This window comes from Mauremys reevesii, linkage group 1 (assembly GCF_016161935.1).
Source record: "Mauremys reevesii isolate NIE-2019 linkage group 1, ASM1616193v1, whole genome shotgun sequence".
Classification (NCBI taxonomy): domain Eukaryota; kingdom Metazoa; phylum Chordata; order Testudines; family Geoemydidae; genus Mauremys; species Mauremys reevesii.
The window spans coordinates 160,191,659-160,217,303 of record NC_052623.1 but is presented as its reverse complement, the minus strand read 5'-3'; the positions used below and the strand labels follow the sequence as shown (position 1 = coordinate 160,217,303).

The 25,645-nt window shown below is 41.9% G+C and overlaps 1 protein-coding gene and 1 long non-coding RNA gene across 6 annotated transcripts in view; one reads left to right on the top strand and one right to left on the bottom strand.

The window, feature by feature from the left end:
* The window catches only part of LOC120405958 (cystathionine beta-synthase-like), a 50,009-nt gene that overhangs the window by 1,279 nt on the left and 23,085 nt on the right, over positions 1 to 25,645 (bottom strand). For 2 of the 3 annotated variants that reach the window (XM_039539987.1, XM_039539997.1), the window contains 14 exons: positions 25,320 to 25,426; positions 24,045 to 24,179; positions 19,578 to 19,657; positions 16,809 to 16,943; positions 15,067 to 15,136; positions 13,210 to 13,301; positions 12,176 to 12,301; positions 11,987 to 12,001; positions 11,454 to 11,538; positions 11,123 to 11,228; positions 10,057 to 10,134; positions 8,600 to 8,734; positions 6,836 to 6,944; positions 1,185 to 1,269 (listed from right to left, as the gene is read on the bottom strand). In XM_039539987.1, coding sequence (XP_039395921.1) covers positions 1,185 to 1,269; positions 6,836 to 6,944; positions 8,600 to 8,734; positions 10,057 to 10,134; positions 11,123 to 11,228; positions 11,454 to 11,538; positions 11,987 to 12,001; positions 12,176 to 12,301; positions 13,210 to 13,301; positions 15,067 to 15,136; positions 16,809 to 16,943; positions 19,578 to 19,657; positions 24,045 to 24,179; positions 25,320 to 25,426 — 1,358 coding nt within the window. The remainder of the gene's footprint in view (positions 1 to 1,184; positions 1,270 to 6,835; positions 6,945 to 8,599; positions 8,735 to 10,056; positions 10,135 to 11,122; positions 11,229 to 11,453; positions 11,539 to 11,986; positions 12,002 to 12,175; positions 12,302 to 13,209; positions 13,302 to 15,066; positions 15,137 to 16,808; positions 16,944 to 19,577; positions 19,658 to 24,044; positions 24,180 to 25,319; positions 25,427 to 25,645) is intronic. The other variant, XM_039540007.1, reaches the window with a different exon arrangement.
* LOC120405968 lies at positions 627 to 25,546 on the top strand. 3 transcript variants are annotated; one of them, XR_005599024.1, is made up of 4 exons: positions 627 to 743; positions 14,161 to 14,255; positions 22,679 to 22,860; positions 25,191 to 25,546. It is a non-coding gene; the product is annotated as an uncharacterized LOC120405968 (long non-coding RNA). The 3 variants fall into 3 exon arrangements; XR_005599020.1 differs by lacking the exon at positions 25,191 to 25,546 and adding an exon at positions 22,973 to 24,050; XR_005599025.1 differs by lacking the exons at positions 627 to 743; positions 25,191 to 25,546 and adding exons at positions 13,240 to 13,434; positions 22,973 to 24,050.

Genomic DNA, 25,645 nt, shown 5'->3' with positions numbered 1-25,645 from the left:
GGCCTGCAGGTATGGTTAGGACGCCAACCTACCCAACTGATTATGCATTCAGATGGAGGTGAGCTGCCACTCTTATTAACAGCACTCCAGGAATTACTGAAATGAAAGCCTTTGCTAAATTTACTCAGAAGGTTGCAAAGGAAGCTAAATAGTCCTGGGAAGAGAGGTAAATTTCTGTCACGGATCAGGAACTGGTTGTGTTTTCAACATGGAAGACATTAGCAGTGTAAGTGCCTCACAGTGCTGTACTAGGAGACTTAGTACTTAGCATTATTTGAATGATCTGGAAATGGGGTGAGCAGTGAAGAGGCAACATTTGCAAAAGACAACTGTTTAGGTTAGTGAAGTCTAGAGGGGCTTGTGAGTCACTTCAGAGGGACCTAACAAAGCAAATAGGTAACACACCAACAGGTGAAATTCTGTATAGAAAAATGCAAGGTAATGCACAATGGAGAGAACAAATTTGAATGACTCTGATGTAATGATGTGTTCTACACAACTTTAAGCATCCACAAAAAAAGCTAGATGTCAATCATTTTCGCAATGCATTGTCACAATGCTCATAGATTCTTAGACTATAAAGCCAGACGGGACCATTGTGATCATGTAGTCTAACCTCCTGAATAACACAGGCCACAGGACTTCCTTGAATTAATTCCTGTTTGAACTAGAGCAATGTTCTAGGAAAACATCCACTCTTGATTTAAGAACTTCCAGTGATGTGAATTCTACCACAACTCTTGGTAAGTTTGTTATAAATGTGCACTTTTTTCCTAGTCTGAATTTGTCTAGCTTCAATTTCCAACTACTGGAACTTGTTATAACTTTGTCTACTAGCTGGAAGAACCCTCTTATCTAATGTCTATTCCCCACGTGGATACTTATAGATTGTGATCAAGTCACCCCTTAACTTACTCTTTGTCAAGCTAAGCAGACTGTGCTTCTTGAGTCTCACTATAAAGAATGTTTCTAATCATTTCATCATTCGCGTGGTCCAGTCTTGGTAATGGTCTTATACAGGAATACCTACATGGGGAAGGTGATTGAGGCCTCTGGGTTACCCAACTCTTGCCACACAATATCTAATGCCTTAAACATAACAGCTCACAGTGTCATTTGGTACTATTTATATATACACACCTTCTATACACTACCTTTTACAAGGAGTGTTATGTTATACTCACACTGAATCTGTTCATGTACAACTAGAGCAAAGTGGTCTATTTCCAGGATATGAGAAAGTTTCCCCAAGCTGTCTTTCAGATGAATCTAAAGAGAGAAAGTTACCAAACTTAAAAGCAAAGTGTCCTGTAATAACAAAAATTCAACAGCCCCCGCCCCCCACCATCCTAGAGACCATTAAAATTATAATAAATTAGCACTTGTATAGCATTGTTTATGTTCAAAGTGCTGTACAGTACAATTACTACTTAATGAATCCACATCCCACTGAGTTCTTGGGGTGTGTTAAATGCTGTGGTTTTTGGAAAAAAAGCTGGACAAAAAGAAAAAAATTAAGGGGATGTAGCACCTGAAATTTTCATTTTGACACACGTATGCAAAAAAATAAAGATAGGAGTTTGATTTTTCTTTTTTTTTTTTTTTAAAAAAAACTGTGTTCCATGTGTCTAATGAAAGACAGGTGCTATGCAAATATAAGAATATACTCACCTGTACAACCCCAGAATGGACGTGAGGGAGTAGGAAATCAGATTGCAAGTTGATTTGGAAAAAGGATGTTTTGGGGAGGGTAGCAGTGAGAAAAGACAACCAAAAAAACCCCAAACCAAACCCGAGCTAACATATTACTCAGAAGCAACAAAACTCAGAATCAAGAATTTAATGAACCTGCTTAAACTATTATAAGGCTTTTCTTTTGCAACACAGAACATTAAAGCACTAAAGACCAGATTTTTGAAAGGTATTTAGCCACCTAATTCCCATGGGAGTTACGTGCCTAATACGTTTAAAAATTTGGCCCTACAGGCTTTGCTGGGTATTTAAAAGAAAGCACAAAATTGCATTCCATGCACAATCATGTTTTGGTACCATCTATGTGCTCCCATCAATTTGAAGACAAATCTGGTATATTAGCTGGGTGATTTTCCATCTGAAAAGTAATACAGGGTATCAGCTGTACCTTTTATAAGGACACTTCTGTGAAGTTACACCACAGATGAAGGACAAAGGCTGTACTCTATACAAGGCAAGTTCAAGGACCTCAGTGTTGGACTGGGATATAAATCCTCTCCTGTAAGTAATATGGCCAGAACTGGAAAATGGAGCTTGGGCTCCTATACTGTGAACTAGGAGACCCTTACACCATGTTTGTGTGTGTGTGTGTGTGTGTGTGTGTGTGTGTGTGTGTGTGTGTGTGTGTGTGTGTGTGTGAGAGAGAGAGAGAGAGAGAGAAAGAAACAGGACAGACTGACTGCACAAAGTCTTTATTTACTGTAGTGTGTGTAAATTGACAACAGCCCAGTTCCTCAAAGATATTTAGGCTCCTACATTCGCACTGAAAATCAATAGGAGTTAGCCTGGATCCTCAAAGATATTTGGGCACCTATCATTTACATTAAAAAAAAGGGGGAGACCAAAAAACCCCACCCAAGCTATTATGGGAGAGGATAACTGAATTAAGACCTGGAAAAGGCTGGTCAGATCTTTGAGTCCCTTCTTCTGCAACCAGTGTGGGACTTTTGGATGTGGATCAAGAGCAGGATATGACGGTAAGGGATTATCTACATGGAAAGTTACTGTGCTATAAGCCAGGGCTTGACTCAGTAAGGCTTGAGGCAGACTGTGTGTCTTCCACCTTCACACAGGTTCGAGTTTTCCTTTCTTTATGACAGATATTTTATGTGCAGCAAACTGACTTTAAACATTGGAGTTTAACACACAGACTTTCCCAAGTCTAACTGCCATAATTTTAAACTAAATCTATATAAATCACCTACTTTTTCTTAGTCCATGGCTTTGCACATAGATTAGTAAACACTGTTGTGTGTCACAAATACATATATATGCAATGACTGTTAAAGTAAAGGTAAGCTAGGACAAGCCACGACTAGAGTGTACAATTTGCAACTACAATGCAAGCTTCAATTTAAAGTATTTGTTATTCATAATGGAAATCCTGGGAAACTTTCAGAATTTGGTTTCATTTATTCCCCACCATTACTTTTTAAAATATACCTTCAAGACTCCCTAAGACTGGAAGGGTTAGATGTGATGGCATGCATTTTGCATATAAGGCCCAATTCTGTACAGAGGCAAAACTCCTCCTCATGTCAGTGAAACTACCATGTATAGGATCAGGCTCAAAGTTTTCTTACCAACTGGTAGAAACTCTATCCTCTGGCTAACAGAGGCAAGATGCAGCTGATGTGTTCACTGGTAAATGGAATGTTGAGACATGTTTCATATCATCTGATTAGAAAACAGTGCACCCCCCCTCGTATGTTAGCTAAACATGAGCTGCAGAGGTGGTTGAAAGTGTTCTGATGGGCCATTTTTTTCATCAGAAAATGCCAATTTGACAAGGTGGGTGAGGTAATATATTTTATTGGACCAAATTCTGTTGGTGAGAGAGACAAGCTTTCAAGCTTACACAGAGCCCTTCTTCAGGTCTGGGAAACATGCACAGACTGTCACAGCTAAATAGAAGGTGGGACAGGGAGAACGTGTCAATTTTGACAAAGTTTCATTTGGAAAAAAAAATCTAAGCGAAACATTTTGATTTCATTTCTCAATGACTTTGTTTTGACATATTGCAAAATGTCAGTGATAAGGTGATAAAAAATTAAATTAAAGATATAAAAATCTTAAAGTTAAAATCCAAAACAAAATGTTCGGATTGACCTCAAACTAAATCTTTTCAAAATATTTGTTCTGTGGGAATTTTTAAGACTCTGGTGTTTCACTTTGAATTGGAATGAAAACAAAGTTAAAAATTGTGGAATTCCCTGCCAAATGGAAATTCCAGTTCCCAACCAGATCTAATGAGGTGTCCATACAAACAGAAAATGCATCTCCCACTAAAAATTCTATTTCTCCCCTTCTCAGTTGACATAGCAACAACTATCACAATGTGGGAAATTTCTCACGGATTAATGACCTATTGGTATTAGTGACACAAGGCAATGCATAAGGATGCCAACTAATGTCTCAGGCCAGTCATTATTCCCCAGGATACAGCTCCTGAGCCATGATAATTACAGATTGTTACTTCCAATCAGTTAGGAAAGTTTTATTTATGGAAAAGATTAGCTTACAGCAAAATAAGAGCTTGTTCCAGTAAAGATTCTCAGGTTCAAACAAATTGTGCATGTTGAATATGAACCACACAAATCAAATAAGAGTGTCGCAGCCAGATTTGTGCAAGCAGAAATGAGCCTAGAACATACAAACCCTTAGGCACCCAGAATTACTGGTGCAAAAAGCTTGGGTGCAAGAATAGAGGCTGATTTTCAAAATATATAAAAGGAAATTTGAGGTTTAGTATCTCTTTTCTATTTCCTGTTCATATTAATTTTAATACTCTGGGGTACTAACAACTTGAAGTTCTCCAAACACTTTACAAACATTCAGGAATTTAAGATGGACACCATTCCTGTGAGGAAGGAATATTATTCACCTATTTTACGGATGGGGAAACTAATGCTCTGGAGAGGCTAAGCAAGTTGCCCAAGGTCATGCAGGAAGCTGGTTACTGCTCTGGTCTCTTTTCTCCATCACACTCCCTCCGCTGGCACCTTCACTCACACTGCTCTCTGTGGTATATCCACCTCCTACAACATTTTTACTGCTCCTGCTAACATCTGATCCTGATATTTCCCCTCAGTCTACTTCTACTCCAAAAGAGTTTTTAAAAACTGCAGAAAAAACTAGCAACACACAGCCAATCACAATGACTGCTTTGACTGTCAATTCTCACTTTCCCCACTGTGTCTGTTTTGGCCTGTTTAGTTTGGTAACTCTTCAAGGCAGCTGTTTTTTCCTATACACCTGCATAATGCCCAGCATACTTTGGGATCTGCTGTTAATCCCAACACCACCACGCAGATTCCATGACTCTCAGTCTCATGCCTTTCTCACAAGGATGGCTCATCCTCTCTATTCGGTAATCTGCAGTACCTGTTTTTGAATAGGTTATTTTGTGACTGTAATGTTTCATGGCTTCAGGAGAGTAAATGCATAGCTGGTCATTTAAAATCAAAATTGTAATTCTTCTTCTTCAAATGTAAGGTGACCAGTTGGTAAGAAAATTATTGTGACAGCCATACTTGAGAGGGGTTTCTTTATTTCACTAGGATCGCTTTACCTTCCAGTCATATCAACCATATCCATTTTATTTGAAGCGTGCCTTAACAAAGATCTATTCCTTCAAACAATACTTGACATCATCTTTGGGACAATGAGGACTCAAATGTTTCCCAATTTCACTGGTACAGATTCCAAATTAGTTTGAAAATAAAAAAGCAAACATCTAGGATTCTTTTGTTTTTCTTTTATATACTTAGATTGCCAGCACTATGGGGCAGAGACTATTTTTGTTCTGTGTCTATAAAGCACCTAGCACAATGGGGTTTTGGTTCACAACTAGGGCTCCTAAGTATTACAGTAAGACAAATAATTAATAATAGCAGCAATTCAGATTTTTTTAAAAAACAGAACTGTATTTTTGCCAGCACATTAGCAGTGGCAGATACTAGGGGGTGGAGCAGGGGAAAAGAGGGATGCTCAATCAGAGTATTTCAGGAGAAAACGGGATGAGAGGCACAAAGAACTGACTATTACAGATATAGGCACGAGCAACGGAGGGACCAGCAAAGCGAGGGACGACAGGAATTAAACAGTTTTGTTACACACCAGAGTTTCACCTGATGTTTGATTTGATGTCTAGGGAGAAAAAAATATTTTTCTTTAATTTTGTCTATAAAGCACTAGCGGCTCCTCCCAAGCTATAAAACAAGCAGCCAGTAGATTATACATAAGAATATAATAATTAGATATAGTTGAATACAGTTCCCTCCCAAGAATTTAAATATTAATAATTAAGATCCATTATGGACTTAATTTACTACTAAATGTAATATTGAATCTAACGCCTGAAGAAAGCTATATCACAATCCTTCCATATGAAGGAGGGCCTTTCACTAAAACATAATATCCTACTATTTATTCTGAGTGTCATAAACTTCCCAATTAATAACATCACCTAGCTCTTGTAGTGCTTATCAGTAGATCTCCAAATGCTTTACACAGGAGCTCAGTACCATTATACCCATTTACTGGATGATAAATATGGCACAGCTGACTGCCAGGTAGACTTGCTTGGCATAACGCTTCATGCACTTTGATGGCAGTCAGAACTAACCAGTCACCAGCTTGTGACAATTCCAGTCTTTGCAGCAGAGCGAGCACTTGCTGGTTTCAACTGCCACTGGAATTTACAACAAAAGAGCTGTTGGAAGTTCAATTATTTCTTCCCATGGAGGCTCACACCACTCAGTTTTACATTCAGGTGTGTGTGGGGGACATGAAAAGAAACCCCAATGACAAGAAAAAAAGTCCCTATCAAACCCACAAGAGTTCAATGGTCTGATGCAGCACCACAAACCAACTCAAGCCTGGGAGCCTTTCAATGACCGCAGGCTGAGTTTAGAGTCTGAAATGAGACCCGAGCCCAGGGCTGCATGCATAGTGGCACATTCTCAAAGAGAAGATTCTGTATGGCCTCACTTCAAACCTTACTCTAGCCTGTGCTACTGTAACGCTCGGATACCTACAATACCACCTGAAAAGTAAAGAAATAGTCAGAGAGCAGGTTTACCTGTCTGAATTGCTTGTAGATTACTTTGCTGACATGATCTGATGGCTGAACTTTCCCAGCAAGTAATGATGAAAGCATGTTCCCAAGGGTAACCATTCCCAGAATCACCCTGGAAAGAGGAGGCATGGTCAAACAATGTCAGACACTCCGGGTTTTCTAGAGACAAGCGAACTGCACTCTCAGCAGGCTTTCCTCAGAGGGACGCCCAAAAGTCAGTTTAATGGTGTAGATCACCATTTTCAGAGGTGGTGTTCTCAGATTCTGAGGGTATGTCTACACAGCAAAGAAAAACCAACAGCTCTGAGGCTCAGAGCCTGGATCAATTGACTCAGGCTTGCGGGGCTAGGAATAGCAGTGCAGATGTTCCTGCTGGGGCTACAGCCTGGGTTCCGAAACCCCTATCCCCCCTCGCCGGGGGGAGGCGGACAGTGCAGCTCTCCCTCATCTCTGCACTCTCACTGCAGACAGAGCCACCAAGGGTGTGTCTACACAGTGAGTGGCAACCCGCTCCAAGTCCAGGTTGACAGACTCAGGCTTGCGCTTCTGCAGTAAAAAATAGCTGTGTAGATGCTGCAGCTCGGGCTCTACGGTTTAGGGAAGAGGGTGGGCTTCAGAGCCTAAGCTCCAGCGTCTACACAGCTATTTGTAGTGTGGTAGCACAAGACCAAGTCTGTTGACCTGGGCTGGGAAGCTCTCTGCTGTGGAGATACCCCGCAAGTGAACTCGGCTAGTTAACTGCTCTGCAAGGAGACTCAAAACTTGGGTGATCAGATATGGCAGTTTTCTGGGAAAGCCTTGGGTTTGGATGGGAATGTCCTGGCTGGATTACATTTAAAATGGCAGTCTTCCCTAGTTTTGCTATAATTAGCCATTTTATTGACCTCCCTCCTACCTGGCTGTGATCAACTCCCAGAGCCAAAATGAAAGTGGGGCTAGTAGTTACGGGTCCTTCCCACTGAACTGTGGAGTGTGCTGGCACATGCTAAATTCAGAGGGATTTCAAATGACAAGGCTGATGGACACTGTGGCAAGGACTCAGAGCTCCTACCTAGTAATAGAAGATTTTGGTGAACTAGTGGTTTTCCCTGTCTATCCAATCACTCAGTTGTCTGACCACGACTGCGTGTGGTTTAAATGACCTTGCAGCTCTAAATAGTCTCTGCTGGCCTCCATAAGAAACCTGATACAAGGCTACGGTCACTAGCCCACTAAAGATCAGCATTCAGCTTTCTGCCATTCGGCACACACACACCTTGGCCACAAGGTTTGAGATTTAAAACATTTCTTTAGGCCCAGGTTAGCAACCGCTTTCCAGCTTTCACTGCAGCGAAATGCCACGAAGAATCTGTGGAGAACACCCAACCCTGCAGAGGTGGTGGTTCACCCTCAGTTTTATTAAATGAGAGGTTTCACTTTGATCTATTCCTTACCAGGAGTCCACAGAGATCCCCCAGACCAAAATGGAGGGACTTCTTCATTATAGACAGAGACATTTCAAATAGAAGGTCCTGGTAGCTAGAGACCTACTAGACCAAGAGCAGGGTAGTCTTGACAGGACAGCATTTTAAATCTGAAAGCTGTGTGGTATATAATATGACATTTCTGAGCTCTTGCTGACCCTGCAGGAGATCGTGGAGAATGAAGTGACAGAAGGCACACTTCTCATTTACTGTGTGTAAACAATAAATAAGAAATAGAAACTTGACTTACAGATTTGTTTTGGAGGGGGAAGGAAGGGAGGAAGATATTGATATCTGAACATACCCACATTCATCAACAACTGGTGCCTGGTCAAATCCCTTCTCTCGGAGGATTTCAATGGTCTTTTCACAGGTGACACCTGGAAGCACTGTCAGCGGAGCAGAGAGACTTAACTCCTGAACTTTGAGGTGCCACCACCTGTTGACAAAACACATAGGTTTTACAGCAACTCATCTGATCATTCTGAAATTGCCATGCCCTAAAATACCTTGCAGGATTTCCCCTCACTACCAGCAGAAAGGCTCATTGGGTCTTCAGGACTCAGGAAGGTAAATAATTACAACTGTGTCCCTTTTCCATTTTATTTTATTCCTATCCTTGAATGGCAGATGGCCAGCAGAAGTTACCGATACAAAAAAGGAAAAGAACATTTTAATGGACTTGAAGCCATTTAGTGAGACACTTAGATAGGAGCACATGGCTCCACAAACTATCAGCATTACCCTGAGCTTCCATTTCATCCAACTGTCTGGTACAACCACAGTTTGCATCTTGGCTCAAAACTAAACATCCGTTATTTGTCATACGTCATGTCAAGAGGCCCCAGCCAAGGTCAGAGCCCTACTGTACACGGCACTGTACAGACACATAATAAGAGACAGTCAGTCCCTGCCCCAAACTGCTGACCATCTAAATAACTGTAAAAACTAAGCTCTTCGGAGCAGGGAGTGTCTCTTATTCTGTTAGTACACCATGTAGTACAGCAGAGTCCGAATCCTACCTTGGGCTTCTGGGCATTACCACAATACCAATAAAGACATTAGAAGGTATTTTTTCCAATTTGCTCACTCTGGGTCCTGTCACTGTTCTTTGTACAGACTGTTAGCAAACTTTTCTCTTCCTGTTTGCGTGTGGGTCCTCCAGCAGCAACAGGAGAGACAGGCAGGGATTTGTTTAAAGATGGAAAGAGGGACTGTAAAACCATGAAGACTAGCAGGGGTCTGAGGGCAGTTAAGTACTCCCAAACTTCTTTTAACTGTTTTGATACTGACTAGATGTCAAGTTGACAATGTCCATTTCACTGTACTTGACAAAGGATTATTATTTATGTTACTGTAGTGCCTAGGAATGCTAGTCATGGAGCAGGACCCCATTGTGCTAGGTGCTGCACGAACAAAGAACAAGACAGTTCCCTGTGCCCCAAAAGCATATATGCATCTCAACCTGCTTAATTAATAGCAGATGACACCATAATCAATGAGGCATTAAAACATTACGAATAATTGGGCTGGGGGGGAGAGTTTAAAAAGTTTCCATTCACTTAAGAATTGCAGTTGTCACCGAGGCTAAAGTATCAAACCTTTCTCAAAGTGAGTAACGTCGAAAGATTTCTACTGATTTAAGTAGGCTTCACCATCTCACCAAATGTACAGAGGATCAATTCAAACAGACACAGAAACATTGCAAGCCCACCCCATTGCAAGAGGCTCACAAAACTCAAATGACCATGACTGCCTTACCAAGGTTTGTTAATGATGTCATCTTCTTCTTTCATGAACCCTTTCTGGGTCATCCATTTGTCATTCAAAAACTTCGACCTGGAAGCAATCAAGAAAGCAAAGAGGTCATGAGCTCCCCGCAGGTGACACTTGTGTTGGTAGTACATACAATGGCATATAGTTACATCCCCTATTGTATCCCCAGCACAGTTAGCGGTATAATTACAAACACATAATAGCACGCAGTCAGCCAGTCTTTATGGCGAAGAGATACGTGGGTAGAATATTTGTAAAAAGAAGAAAGGAAATGGCACAACCATATACCGGTAATGAGACCGCTTGTAATGGAGGAGAAGTACTGGAAGGTATTAAATTAAATACATTTACAGTTTTGTGCTCCCACATTGCAAAATGGGGAACTGAACAGTGTCGCAGAGTAAAGCTGTACTTTAAGTGTGGGTCAGGTGAATTTAGTCACAGGATTTAGATCAAGTGTAACACTGTATTGCTCCCCCACCCCGGCATAAGCTGTTACTACAATAGTGTTCTCTTCAATTCATAGCACAAGGCAGAGAGTAGAGGATAACTATTCCTTGAAAAGTCCCAGAAGAGATCTCAACTAAAATGGTTAAAGAAACTCAGGACTTGAACTTTTCCAAAGTGACCACTGACTTATAATAATAATATTGGAGATATACCTATCTCCTAGAACTGGAAGGGACCCTGAAAGGTCATTGAGTCCAGTCCCCTGCCTTCACTAGCAGGACCAAGTACTGATTTTTGCCCCAGATCCCTAAGTGGCCCCCTCAAGGATTGAACTCACAAGCCTGGGTTTAGCAGGCCAATGCTCAAACCACTGAGCTATCCCTCCCCCCTTCTTCTGGATGCCCAAACCTGAGATACCTTAAAGAGGCCTTATTTTCCCTGAGTTCCCACCTTCTGTAAACCAGGATCCTGCCGGAGGGCTTAAGTTGGGAACCAAAAACCACTAGACGCTGTGAAAAGCTTGGCTAAACTCTGTATAAATGCCCCACTCTCCATGAAGGCAGCAGGCACGAAGCAGAAAGAGAATGGGGCAATTTCTTACATGTAGTTCCTGACAGAGTCGGGCAAGATGACAACACAGCGCTGACCTTCTGTCAAATCCTTGGCAGCCTTCACAGCAATGGACATTGCACTGCCAGAGCTGCCACCTGTCAATACCCAGATCACACAGGTCAAGACCACTGCACGTGGAAGCCACTTGTGAAACAGGAGAATAAGATCAGAGAAAGGTGGGTTGAGCTCAGGGCTGGAGAAAAGAACTCTGGAGCTCTAATCCCGACACTGACAAGGTTTCCCTTTGACAGGTTAAGCGATTTACACAATGCTGCAATCTAATTCACAGGAAACTTTGGAGGATTAGTATCAACTCTTACCGCACAGTAACCCTTCCTCTCTGATTAACATGCGTGCCAAAGCAAAAGACTCCTCATCATTGCTCTTGTACCACTTGTCCACCACCTAAAAGAGGGCATGGGAAAGGAGACAAAAGACATAGCTGATTGTATCCCCCTTTCAGGAGATGCTGTTCAGATGTTTCAACTTATAGACTTACAATTGCGTTCACATCCCACAACTGCTTTTTTTTTGTCTAATTAACACTAATGTGGTATTAGTGGTGTTCCCTAGACTAGTAGCCTTTTAGCTAAGAAAACATTATCTAGTACTTAGCCTTTTCAATAAGGTGACTGTGGGAAAAGTTAGAAGGAGAACTGGTCATTCTCCTCCCTTCCCAGCTGACTCACCAGGAAAGCGGGTCCTACCTCGCACCTGATGTCACAGGACTAGAGATCAAGTTGTGGGCTGTTTTTTTTTTTGGCTTTATTGAAAGGGATTGTTCCAGGGAAAAGCATGTTTTCACACAGTATTATGAAAGAGCAAGAGAAATGTGTCCAGCTCAGACGTTCACCTGAAGCTGCTTTACCTGCAGGGATACAGTGGGAAGAAGATTTTGTTGTGCCTCCTAACCCCTCTAATCTCAAAGAAACACGCTGTGTGTGCCTCACAGTAGCTGCCATGCTATTTCCAATTTCTCCCCCTGCTCCCCCACCACCGAGAGGGGAAGGCAAGGAGTGGTTAATTGAGGAGCTTGACTTACTGATCGGTCCAGCACTGTAGGGACAAAATCATATCCAATCCCCTCCACCTCATATGTCGTCTTGTCAGTCTTATTCAGTTCTTCAGGCTCAGCAAGAATGGAGCCCTGGGGATCGACACCAATAATCTGGAGAAGGGGATTTCAGATTTGGCTACTATTGCATTGTTTTTTTAAAACATACCCATTAAATCAAAGCGTTATGTTAGGACTATTACCTCACAAAACTGTCATGCCAGCCATACAGATACAGGCTGTAGTCATTGAAATAAGTCTTTTTTCCCCCACTTTGTCCTTTGGCAAGTTCCCTTCTGCAAACTGCCTTGTCGCTCCTACCCCTCAGCAACTCATCCTACTTGGTCAGGGTGTGAGACATTGTAGGGGAAAGGCACAGCTCATTCTAAGCAGATTTTATTTAGCTAAATGGAAGGTGTTTGCCCTGATCCCACTCAGAAGTCAGATCTCTACCATTTTGTACCAGGAGCAAGCAGAAAGTCTTCTCAGTGTAACAAGGCACTATTGTTAAAAGCTAGCGTCTTGTTTCCATCGGAAAACAGAAAGCAGCCACCGAGAGTCATAAGGTAACAGAGACAGGAACAATATGTGCCTATTGAGGGACACACAAATTTGCACGTCTTGGGGCAAGTTTCATTCGGCCAGAAATTCAGTGATCCCAGAGAATTACCCCTTGTAACAGTGAAGGGAAAGTGCAAACATCTTTTGGATACAAACAGGTGTCCAGAATATACACATTAGGGAGAAGAACATTTTTCAATATGGGCCATATGGAATCTGTGGTTTAATTTTCAGGAACCAAGCCTGACTTGGGTCACAAGTGAAAAGAGAATGAGGTGGCTTCCTATGCTTTTTGTGAACAGCTCAAAACTGCCACCCAGCTCAGAACAAGCAGATGTGTCACAGGTAAGGATTAAAGTGCCCCAACAAAGATGAGAAAAATGGGACTTATTCCCACAAGTAACTTTGCAAGTCACTTACAGCTACAAATAGTTACTAAGATGCTTTAGTTTGCCACTTACTTTGCAATCTGGGCATTTCTCTTTCAGCTTTCTTGCAATGCCAGTAATGGTGCCTCCTGTACCAGCTCCAGCCACCAGCATGTCTATTTTTCCTATTTTAAGTGCAAGGAATCAAATATCACCTTGAAAACATCCATTGGGATTATAGATAAAAATCTTATTGCAGACGAGGAATGCACAAGATACATTACTCTCTCCAATGAAAGCGCAGTTAACGTCAGAAAGGTGACAACGTAAAGTAGCCTTTTACCTCAAAGCAGGTGTATTCAGAGACCTAACTTCAGCCCTTGTTCCCCCTTTTCCCCCTTGTTTAGTGCAACAGGGCCCAGCTTTGTGACAGCCTTTTGGGCCTGCTGCAACACCCATGTTTTCAGGCTTTGGAGAAGGGCTGAGGGGTGTATGTGTCGTATTTGCCATCTGTGGATTTGTTTTATGATGTTTGGTGACAGATGTTGATCTGTCCTTATTCTAGCTCTTTTTGTGCATTAATAGAATAATCAGGACTTGGCCAACAATTATTTTATCTGATTGTCTTTAAATGATTTATTACCAGAAATAAAGGAGCACTTCACTAACTCCTGGGCACTTATATAAAAAGTGTTGCTTACAAATCAAAAACATCCCAAGAAATAGGGCTTGATTCTGACCTCACACAGGTGTAATTTCATTGACTGAAGCAATGACATCAGACTTGCACCTCTGACAGTGAGATCAGAATAAGGCCCATTGACTTTACAAGATGGATTGAGAGTCAAGATGAGGTCTGAGATCAAAATGAATCTTCAGTGATAGTAAAACCACCTTTACACTTGTAAACTGAGGAAGTCTGACATGGAAAGCATGCATAGACAAACAAAAACTCATTATATAACTCAGAACATAACTGCACTTTACATGCAGGTCATGGTCACTATCAAAATCTAATGTCGGGCTCTCTTACTTTAAATACAGAAATCCCATTGAGAAGCTAAACATGAGGTTTTATGACACAGACCAAGAAACCTGATGTGCAAGCTCCCTCTGCTGGCTCCAAACACAACTTACTGGTGAGTATGAATACAATCGTGCCATGGTAAAAACATGCATAATTCCTGGCACTGTGACAGGAAAATAAATAATTTCATGCCCAGGTCATGGTAACCTTGTGGACTGTGTTGCTGTGCATTAACAGTTTGTTAGTTTGTTTTAATTTAGTCCTCTTTGAAATGGGACTAGATCCAAGTGAACTACTGTACTGTTAATGTATGGCAACTGGGTCCACATAAATGGCAAAATTCCTGGTTCCGTGATGATCATTGTGACATAATCATGTCCTTATGAAAAAGCTTGGTTCCTAAACTATGTGTATTCCTGAGGACACCATCAATTGAGGAATGTCTTGTGATGGAGTAAGTGGACTTTACACACAGAGTTTCAGTATTAAACTAAATTAAATTTAAATTAAAGATAAATAAAAAAAGGATCAAAAAAAACTCTCATGTTCAGTTTAGACTAAGAACTAAGAGTCAAGCCTTTTTAAAAATCACTTCCCATTCATGAACACTCAAACTCCCTAGCTCTTCAACTCCTCTGAGCTATGCGGACTTCTTTATCTAGGGGTCATCACTTTTCCTGCCCGGTCACAGTCATAGAAAGATAAAAGCAAAACATTTTTTAAAAAAAATTATGTTAAAATCCCACACTTCTAACTAGAAGTGTCTCTCACTTGAATTACGTAATCTTTACACAAACTATCTCAGAGCCTATGCAATTCTATACCCGAGGGCCTCGGCCTGCTTTCCACAGGAGGATGTGATTAAAATAAGAGCACTCCAGGAGGTTAATTCAAAAGAAGAATAAGCAGAAGAATTAGCATACCTTCACACTGCTGCAGGATCTCCTCTGCTGTAGTGTCATAGTGTGCCAAGGGGTTACTGGCATTGCGGTACTACATTGAAATACAATGGAAAACATATGGAACCATGGAAACAGTTAATCAAAATCACATCCTGAGGAGCAGGTCAAAAAATGACCAGTGTTGTTCAAGCCCCACAATAACACTGTAGGCTCCCACCAGTTTCTAAACTGTTCAGCCATTTACCAATACTTTCTACCTTGTCCTAGAAGAGATTCCTGCAACTGCCCCAGTTGAAAGCAAGTGGTATTTTAGTGCTAAGGTCCCCAACATCCCTGAAAGCCAAGGGCAATCTGCTTGTGGGATTATCTTCTGTAGGAATTTGAACTTTCTACAATTCCGATATGCAGAATTGCCAACCTAGCAGAGAACATTATCTTGGTCTTTCTGTAACCTATGCTAATATAGGGTGGTTCTTTCAGGGTGGATAAGAATAGATAAAAATATACATATATATTTAAATTATTTAAAATGAGATTTAAATTAAATCTTTTTTTTTAAATAAACATTTGAAATTATGGCAACCTATGTTAAGGCCTAAAGTTACTATTATTATCAATATCACTTGAAATAAATTAGAAATGTAATATTAAGCAGTATATGGTTGCTGCCAAAGTTTTAAAGAAAGTCAAACCACTGAACTAGTGGAAGTCACTTGGCAAGCACCAGGAACCAGAGTCTGAAGTGCTAAATCAGCTTTTGAGAGCAGTAGCCTCTTCTGCGGGTACAAGAGTATTTTCTTCATTTCAGTTTATTCAACTAGTTCAGTTCACTAATTCATTTAAAATCAAGAAACTGACTTGGAGCTGAAAAAGCAGAGACGTTTGTTTTCCTCTTCTGATCAATGAACAAAAACTAGGTGTGAGAAAATGAGATTTACTACTTCTAAAATCTTGAGGGATATGGTGACCAGAAACAACCAGTTCAATTCACTAAGTACAGATACTTCCCTTGTTTAAAAAAATCAGTTAGATTGAAATGCAAACCATATTTTACAATTTTTTCTTATGTATCCAGCACATTTAAAGTAGTTTTATTCAACTAACAAAACAAATGCTATTTTGCACATTTTTAATTCAATTCCAATTTCCATCCAAACAGAGCTCGACACAACTCACAGGTAAAAAAGTTAATCTAGTAAATAAGAAATGCATTGTTCCATAACATCATAAACAAAATGTAAAAATTAAGCATCTGAAAGTACATTAATCTATGCACAATTATTAAGCAATTATAGTAGATTGTCCTGGTTAGCAAAAAGACGACCCAAGTTTAGTGCAAAAGCTATATTTAATTGTAAACCAACATATTTTAATGGCTACCAACCAGTGAAAATCAATTTTTCTTTAGGAAAATAACCAAAAAGTACCACTACAAACCAAGATTCAAACTGATGATTTAAATCAGTATTTCTGGTTTGCTGATTTAAATCATGATTAAAATTCTTGATTTAAATTGCTTCAATTTGAAAAGCCAGTTCACCCTTGCTTTTTGTGCCACTCTAGTGATCTGCTACTTTTGCTGAGCTAAGGAACCTGGTAAGGCAACAGCAATTCACACTTTCAGATCCAGAGATCCCAGGTTCAATCTACACATACCCTCATCCAGGGCTGTTGTTACTCTTTTATCTGTAGAGTGCTGGAAGAGGATATTACCAGTATTTCTCTCTATCCCACACATGCACCTCAGTTGTTCAGGACCTTACCTGGTCTAGGATATGGGAATTGGGTATTTCATTTTTCAGTCGCCATGCTACTCCCACATGAGATTCAGGCGAGTCAAATCTGGCAGTAGTTGGGGTCCTCACAATCTCAGCGCCAAGAGCTCTCAGAACATCCACCTGAATCAAACAGAGTCAATCAAAAATCTCCATAGGCACAGAGACCCTTCTGGTATGCCAAAGGATGAAAAAAAGCCGACTATAAGCTTTACATAAACAAGATTGTGCATCTCTTCCATACCCACTGCTTAAAGTCTGTATCAATTCAATCTCCAGAAGCAAAGTGTTTCAGAACAGATGCCCCACACAAGTTAAACACTATCCTCTCTGTCTTGGTTTTTTAAATGTCTAGTGGCCTGAAACGTATGATCATTGTTGTCTGCCTACAAGGACACACACTAGTATGTAACCTGCATTTTCAGCTCAACCTAGTTGAAGATCCCCTCTGCTCCCCCCCCAAAAAATCTAATTAGTTCTGCTAGTGGAATTACAGAGCTAAAATAATTCTTATCAACACAGCCAAGCAACACTGTCCCATTCCCGCAGCACTCATGTTTTGAAAGCTATGTGACGGATTTGACCTGAAAAATGTAACATTCAATGGCAAATAAGAAAGGAGCATTTGGCAACAGTCTGCTTGTCTGGAGTATGAATCTAGGACTCTCATATTTCTACATACCTTTTCTGAGTGTGTAGTTAGGTGTTACTCCATGCAAAGTATTAAAAACATGTACACACGGGCTACCTTACAGACTAGTAAAAAGAAACACCCAAGACTCCCAGTGCCACAGCTTGGAACCACCATTTTATTTCCAATGATTTGTACAGTGCCTTGCGCACTAGGACCCACTCTTGGTTGGCTCACAGACAGCACCATAATAAATATGTTAAAAATAAGTATTAAGTGCAGTGATTTCAACATATTATGCAGTAGACCTCCACTTAGATAGCAAAAAGTTAGAGCTCTTAACATAGACATCCCCTTATACTTGCAGTCAAACCACGAGAAGTGTGATCTTTTGAAAAAGTCATTAGCTAAGGAGGGTTGGGTGTAGTCAGTGTTTAAGCAACAGGCCTCCAGGGCAGATCTAGGTGCTGCAGGATGTGGTATGGGCAATTCAGTATGTAGCACTCTTCCTTTCATGTCAGAACTTAGCCCATGTGCCAGCAGAGTACCAGAGGGCACCTCTCCTGCTGGAGTCGCTGTCTTTTCAGAGGACATTGAAAACAGGTCCTAATCATTTGTGGTCATTAAAAATCTCATGTCATTTTCATCACGAGTAGTGATGTTAGTTCCGACGGCCTCGCTTAGTTCCACTCCAGTTTTGCCTTCTGCTACAGTTACTGTCGTTTTAGGTGGGCCAAATTTTTTTCTTCACTTGTTCTTGATTGTTGTAAAATATAGGAAATATAGGCAGATTTTAAGCTACTGACACATCCCCAGCCCTCAAGGTGGCTGAATTAGAACAATGGGGAAAGCAGTTCTTATCTGAAGTTGGTTGGGCACTTTGGGATCTCTGTGGGAAGGGCACTATTTAAATAAATCAGTTGTAATATTCAGGTACCTCTTCCAGCAACGTGGTGGTTTTGTACCTCTAGGCCTGCCTGGGCTCAACAGCTGCGGAGGAGATTTCACACACCCAAGACTTGGGAATGGAAAATTCTTAAAACAGCTGTGCCGATGCATAACCTGCTGCCTCCGCACAGGACAGCCCTAATGCTCCTTGGTTCAAAGAGTGAAATGTAAGGGGGAAAAAAACCCACCAGAAGCCTGCGCATAGTGCCTAGAGCTTAATCATGAACACTCAGCATTGTGTTCTTTGCCATCCAGCCTAGCACTGGTGTAAGGGAACTACCTGGACCAAGATCATCTTATTCCCATGGTGAGTTTATGTGCTGCTCTGAATTTTCTCTTTCAAATGGATACCTAAAAATTGAAATCAAAGGAGCAGAGGCTCGATCCCACCATCCTTACTCAAGCCAACCTCGCTCTGACTTCAGTGGGAGTTCTACCCAAGTGAGCGGTGCAGGATCGGGATCCAGCGCAGCAAGGCTGAAGTCATGAAGGCTAGAAACTTATTTCTTTCCACTGCGGCTACAATGAAGGATTCCGTATTGATCTATTCCCCTTTGTCGTTAAAGCTTCCTCAGCACATTTGGATCCACATTTCTTTAAGCTGAGGAAAGAACATTTTTGCTTTGTAGCCACTTGCCATCACTTCCCACTGTGTAACCTGAAACAATACACTGCAATGTAGCACCCTCTCTTCAGTCTCACCATTCTACATAGAACATGATGTTAAAGCATCCAGTTCTTCAGCCGTCTCCACTGGCTTCTCTCAGACCCTCCATTCAGTGACTGTCTTTCCTTAGATTAAGTATCACTTCAATTTTCTGCTCGCATCTAAAGTCTTTCTTGTCACTGACACAAGTTCTTTAAAAATTCCTACATGCAGTGGAGCTAAAGCTACTGGCAGCATCACCGTTATAATTTCTGCCTTTTTGCTTTGCGACTGGCCTACCAATATTCCCCTTCAACATTGACAGCAACCCCCTCTGCCCTCCCCCCGCCTCAAGAAAATTTATACATATACTCTGACCAATTATTTAAAAATATCTGACACATGGTAAATTGGTTTGCAGTGCCTCAGTATCCAATTTCACAGCCAAAAAGATGGCATCCTTCTCTCATCAGGATCTGAACATATTTAGACAAATTTATTTTTAATTATTGGCAATACAAGTAGTTCTGACCTTCTCCATGCTCATTTTCTCTGGCATCACAATGATACAGCGGTAGCCTTTCACTGCAGCAGCCAGGGCCAGCCCAATTCCTGGAAGTGGGGAAATACAGAGTATGTTGTAAGAGAAACAAAACCACAATGGTAGCTTCTGCATGTCCCAGTTTTAAGAGCTGTTCTTCCCAGGCTTGAATGCGGTATCACTGCAGAGACTAAAAAGGAAAAGGTTGCTACCCCCCAAGATAGTTGGAGAGCAGGACCGTCTGCTTAAAAAGCACCATGTGTCTCAATCCCAGACCAAAGCCAATCAACAAGGTGAGCAAAGAGGGAAATTTACAAGTACTTGTTGCTGGGTTTCCCAGCCTAGTTTTCCCTCTGCCCACATGTTACAGATTTAGGGAGTGAATAGAATTTCATAGATTAAAGCCAGAAGGCACCAATTAAAATAATCTAGTCTAACCTCCTGTATAACACAGGATGTAGAACCTCACTCAATAATTTCTACATCAAGCCCATAACTTCTGTTAGAATTATCCTCACCTTTTTTCTAGGCTGAATTTATCTAGTTTCACCTTTCAACCACTGGACCTTGTTATGCCTTTGACTGCTCAATTAAATATCTGTTCACAGATCTCTTCCTCGGGTAGGTACTTGTAGACTGGGATCATAGAATATTAGGGTTGGAAGAGACCTCAGGAGGTCATCTAGGATCCACACCAACTAAATCATCCCAGTCAGGGCTTTGTCGAGCCTGACCTTAAAAACCTCTAAGGAAGGAGATTCCACCACCTCCCTAGGTAACCCATTCCAGTGCTTCACCACCCTCCTAGTGAAACAGTGTTTCCTAATATCCAACCTAGACCTCCCCCACTGCAACTTGAGATCATTGCTCCTTGTTCTATCATCTGCCACCACTGAGAACAGCAGAGCTTCATCCTTTTTGGAAGCCCCCTTCAGGTAGTTGAAGGCTGCTATCAAGTCACCTCTCAACCTTCTCTTGGATAAATGAAGCTTAACCTGTTAGTTTCTCTCTCTCTCTCTCTCTCTCAAGGATTGGAAAACATGCCTTAAAGTGAGAATCGTTTCCTGTAGCTCTCTTCTGAACCCTTTCCAATGTTATCAGATATGGCTGGCCGGAAAATTAGAACTCCATTTCACGAACAACGTTAAGGTTTTGGAATTTGTTTTCATTCCATATCAGAGCAAAAAAAACCTGAGACCTTTTGAATTCCTCATCCTCTCCTGCTCCATTGAAAAGAGCCACATCACAATAACCAATTGCCCAGTGGTCAGAGCACTCACTGGGGAAGTCTTCTTGCTCTCTCATGTGGGAACTGTTCCACCTCGTATAAATAATTAAATATATATTGTGCCAGAAAGAGCCTGGTGGTTAGAACACTTGCCTGGGATGTGGGAGATCGAGGTTCAAGCCCCTACTCTGAATCAGTAGCCATTAGGTATTCTGGGGTGGGTTTCTCTGAGGAAGTTTTGTTGAGACATACACTTCAAAAAAGTTTGGTTTTGAGAAATCAGATTTCTGATGAAGATATTTCATTGAAAAATTCTCAACTAGCTCGTCAACATCCATTCTAAAGTGATGACACCAGAACAGGACACTGTATTCCAACCATGGTCTCACTAATGCCCGATACTGAAGTAAAATCTGACCAACACTGACAATCAGAAAGACATTCTAAAACCCAAACTCTCTTACCCTACACTTTTAAGAGATTAACATGAAAGTGCTGCAAATGTCAAACTAGGGAGACAGGTGCAGGGGAGAGAAGAAATCCTATCCCCTTCTTAGAGAAATTAGTTTAGTAGCTATGGGCAGAGGGCAGGAGCGACCAGCAATTCCCTGTGCTGCTATGACCCAAGAACCTTCTTGATGCCAACCAGAAATGAGGTGCAGGGGGGGTTACCCTGATTCTGAGATGTACATTCTGGTTCACCAAAGAATGTCGTGTCAGGTCTCAAATGAAAGTTGGTGTCACATTGGTCACAAATGTCACTGTGAAACGCATGTACAGATACTATGTAGGGCAGTGGTCCCCAACCTTTTTCATCTGGCGGGTGCCTGACAACGAGCCACAGAGGACCATGGTGGTGGACAAGCATAGGCTGAAATTCCGCCGACAAGTGGCATTTTGGCGGATGCTCGGCTGCCGGTCAGTACGCGGGCGCACTTAGACGCCATGGCGTCCACAGGCACTGCGTTGGGGCCCCCGATGTACGGAGTTATGTATGTATACTGAATATATGTTCTTAAACTCTGTATCAAGACTGGTGAAAAGCTGGTTTTCTGTCAGACTAGAGATGTCTATTCTCACATAAATTGAGTATCGTCTTGTTCACAATGGTTCCCCTATCACCAGTCAGAACTGAATGCAAAGGAAGGATTGTAAAAAAGAACAGGAAGAGAAACACAGCAGAGGCAGAGAACCTTATCTGGAGGTGCATAACAAAGGTTTACTTGGGTATATCTGGGAAGGGGGCAACTGGAACACCCAGACACTCTTCACTGAGGAAGTAAGAAGACAACGCTTTTGCTTTCTGAAAAAGGGATCTCAACCAAGCGTGACTGAAAACGCTATAGAGGACTCTGGGTGAGATAACCTTCTGTAGACAGGAGGTTAACCTGTTTAGTCTCTAGAAGGTGTGCTATGATTTCAGTTTTTATGTAACCATTTGTTTCCAGTATCCTTACTCACTATCACTTGAATCCTCTAGACCTGCTATTTCTGTGAGTGTTCAGTGAGTGTTCTGTGAGGGGCCGGATACTACAGGGAATGCTCGGAGGGGGCTTGGGAGTTTGTGTGTGTCTATTTCTACCAGAACAGACAGAGGAAGGCCTGAAGAGGCCTGGAAGGCAGTGCTTGTGCTGTCACAGATTGTTGGTTTCAGGAGCTGATCCACAGCAGGTACTGACAAGACTCCCTCACTCTAGGGCAGGTGGTGGTGATGTGCCTCAAAACCCTCGTTACCCCGGGGAGCATCACAGCTGCCTACCCTAGGCCTTGCCTCCATTCTTCACGGCCTTTAGTAAAGCAAGACAGGGAGGAGAAGTCCTTTACCCTGCACATTCCTCACGGTCTCTGCCATTCTACCCCACAGATCCCATGGCAAGAGGGACATTCTGATATAAGAGACCTAGTCCTGTTAGTGTGACAGAACAAACCGTGTCAGCTACAGCCAGCCGTGTCACCACAGGTAAGGAGTCAGAGGCATGCAAAATACAGATCCAAACTCATAGGTCTCAAAAGCGGGATTCAGACTGCAGTTCCAGCCTTCCAAGGGTGAGTGCTGAAAACAGAGATGTATCTAGATAATCACCCAGTGTTTCTGCTAGGATGTCGTGTGCCTACCAAAGGCTCTAACCTTAAAGCTATTCTTTTCCCTCCTTTCCAGACCTCACTCCTGCTTGGGCTGCACGAAATTAACTTGTGCTGAGCGATCAGCAGCTCTTGCAAGCTAAGCAGGGTCCAGCTGTATCAGCATTCAGATGGGACACCTCTGAAGAACAGCTCTGTGCTGCTGGATGCGGTGTTGGCTAGTCAATAGGTTCACCGCAGAACTGGTGCCTCAGTATTATGCTCTGTACTACCTGAAGTCATTCGGACAAATTGTACAGCTAAGCACCTCACCACTTGGACGCACGTGGCTCTTTCCACAAGCACAACCCATGATGTCCTGGGCAAATTCCAGCTTTGGGTACTCTATTATGTGGTACAGTAGCGTCTACAAGCCCCACTCATGGGCCAGGAGCCAATTCATCCTGCCCCCCCGCATCCTCTCTGCAGTTTCAGTTGGATACAAGATTGTAGAATAAAGGTACAAGAGTTAGCAATCCTTGTACTTCAGACCAGAAGCTGAAAATGAATTCCAGACTGCTCTCATCAACTATTCTGCTCCCCTCCCACTCACTGAATAACTTTGAGATTACACCTTCCTCTGAAGCATCAGCCACTATTGAGACAGGACGCTGGACTACTGATCTATTCCTACGGACTAAGGGGTATAAAAGATGGTCTAGTGGATAGGGTGCTGGACTGACATTTAGTAGATCTGAGTTTGATTCCCAGCTCAGACTCATGTGACTTTTGGAAAGTCACTTATCTGCTCTGGACAATGGAGAAAATACTCCCAACCTGATGTGGGTATAGTGAGGACAACAAAGTCCTCTAATAGTTGTGGGGTGCTCAGGTACTAACTTCTATATACATAAAAGTAAGCATTAGTCCCTGTAACCTTAACACCCACTCTGAGCAGCACCAAGCATCGTATTTTCCTTCCTCAGATGGACCCTGAGCTGGGAGCAGAACTTCTGTGAGGTTTTCTCCTCCTGTCAGGCAAGGATGCATTTTCTCTTTTGAATGAGCAGCTGTCTCTGCTCCAATCCCTCCCTTCCCTGTTCCATAGAAGCCTTCAGACCATGTTCCCACAGTGCTTAGCAATCTCACTGTGACCTAGAAATTCCTACCTGTGTTTCCCGATGTTGGCTCAATGATAGTGTCGCCAGGTTGCAAAATCCCAGCTCTTTCTGCATCCTCCACCATCCTCAGGCTGATTCGATCCTTCACGCTCCCCCCAGCATTAAAGTACTCGCACTTTGCCACTAGAAACAGAATAGTCAAATGTGTGTGGGTTTTTTTGTTTGTTCTTGTTTTTTTTAAAAAAGAGGCACTACAGTGTTCACCAGAGGAATTCTGACTCCTTACTTAGATTCAAAAACACTCCAGCTAAGATCATTTTTGCCCAGTTAAACACCCCCCCCTCCCAACAAGACAATGGACAAGTCAGCATTTCCAGCTCTTTGGCCAATTTGATACATTTCACAGCTGGCCACAGGAACAAGAAGCCCCACACCATGTCAGTTTCATCAAATCAGTGGGTCTCTCCTTTTGTCCTCTTTTCTCTGCTTGTTATGCTGAGGCAGAGGATCAGAGAGGATTAAAAAAGCCCATGTGTAGCTCAAACCAGGAGAGGGGACGTGAGGACAGGTTAGGGTGCTCTACCAGTACCATTTGGAATTTTTTAAATAGGCCATTCCCTTGCCAATGAAGGATTGTTCTCTACTGCATTTTCCACCTCTCGGGAGCTTGAGCTAACTTTTAAGAAGTCCACGCTTTAATTTTAGCACATTTCTCTAAGTTTCAGCCCTTTGGACAACAGTAAACAGAAACTCTTAATCATCTTTTGTGATGATCCCCTCCACGTATTTTTACGCTATTATCATGCAGCAGTCATTGTTTAGCCAAGCTACGCAGACTGTAGTTTGTTCTTTTAAATCTTTCCTAAAAAGTCAGTCGCTTCAACCATTTCATCATTTGCACTGCTCTCTGGTGACTATTCTGCAGCCTCATTCTGAAGGGCTCAGTGGCAACGCCAAGAGCTGGTTGAAAGTTTCATTTGAAACTTTTTGGACCAAAAATGGCTTTTTAATCAAAAGGGAAATGTCATCGGAAAATGTCCATTTTTGATGTGTAGCTTGTGTGGTTTGCTTTTTGTTTATGCACACGTGCGCAGGGGGAGGAGGAGGTGGTAGACGTAATCAAAACAAACCCAAAAACTGAAGAATTTTCTTTTTTGCAACTGAAAACATTAATTTTTGTCAACCTTTTCACAGAAACAAAAAGCATTTCCCAACCAGCTCTCATGAACACTGTTAAATAGAGTGATCCAGATTTCTGAAGATACACCTCTTGCGCAATATCTGAAGATACATCTCTAACTTCTGTCTGCAGCAGGTACTCACAGAGTTCACATTTGAGTCCAAAGAACTTTCCGATCCTGTTGATTTGTACCATAGGAGTATCACCAATTTTCTTCAGAATGTTTGGCAGGATGTTTGGAGACTTTGACCTAATGCACACATGCACAGACACATTGATCAGTTCTTGATGGTAACACTAGGAGGTCACATGCTTATTTTGGATGTTCTTTTTAAACATAGGAAGTCCTTTCTGTTGCAAACATCTGTAAGACAGCAAAACCCTGATCCAAAACTTTTGGAGTACTCAGACATCAGTGAAATGGTGTGCATAGCACAAGGTACATGCATTTACCTCACGCAACACATAG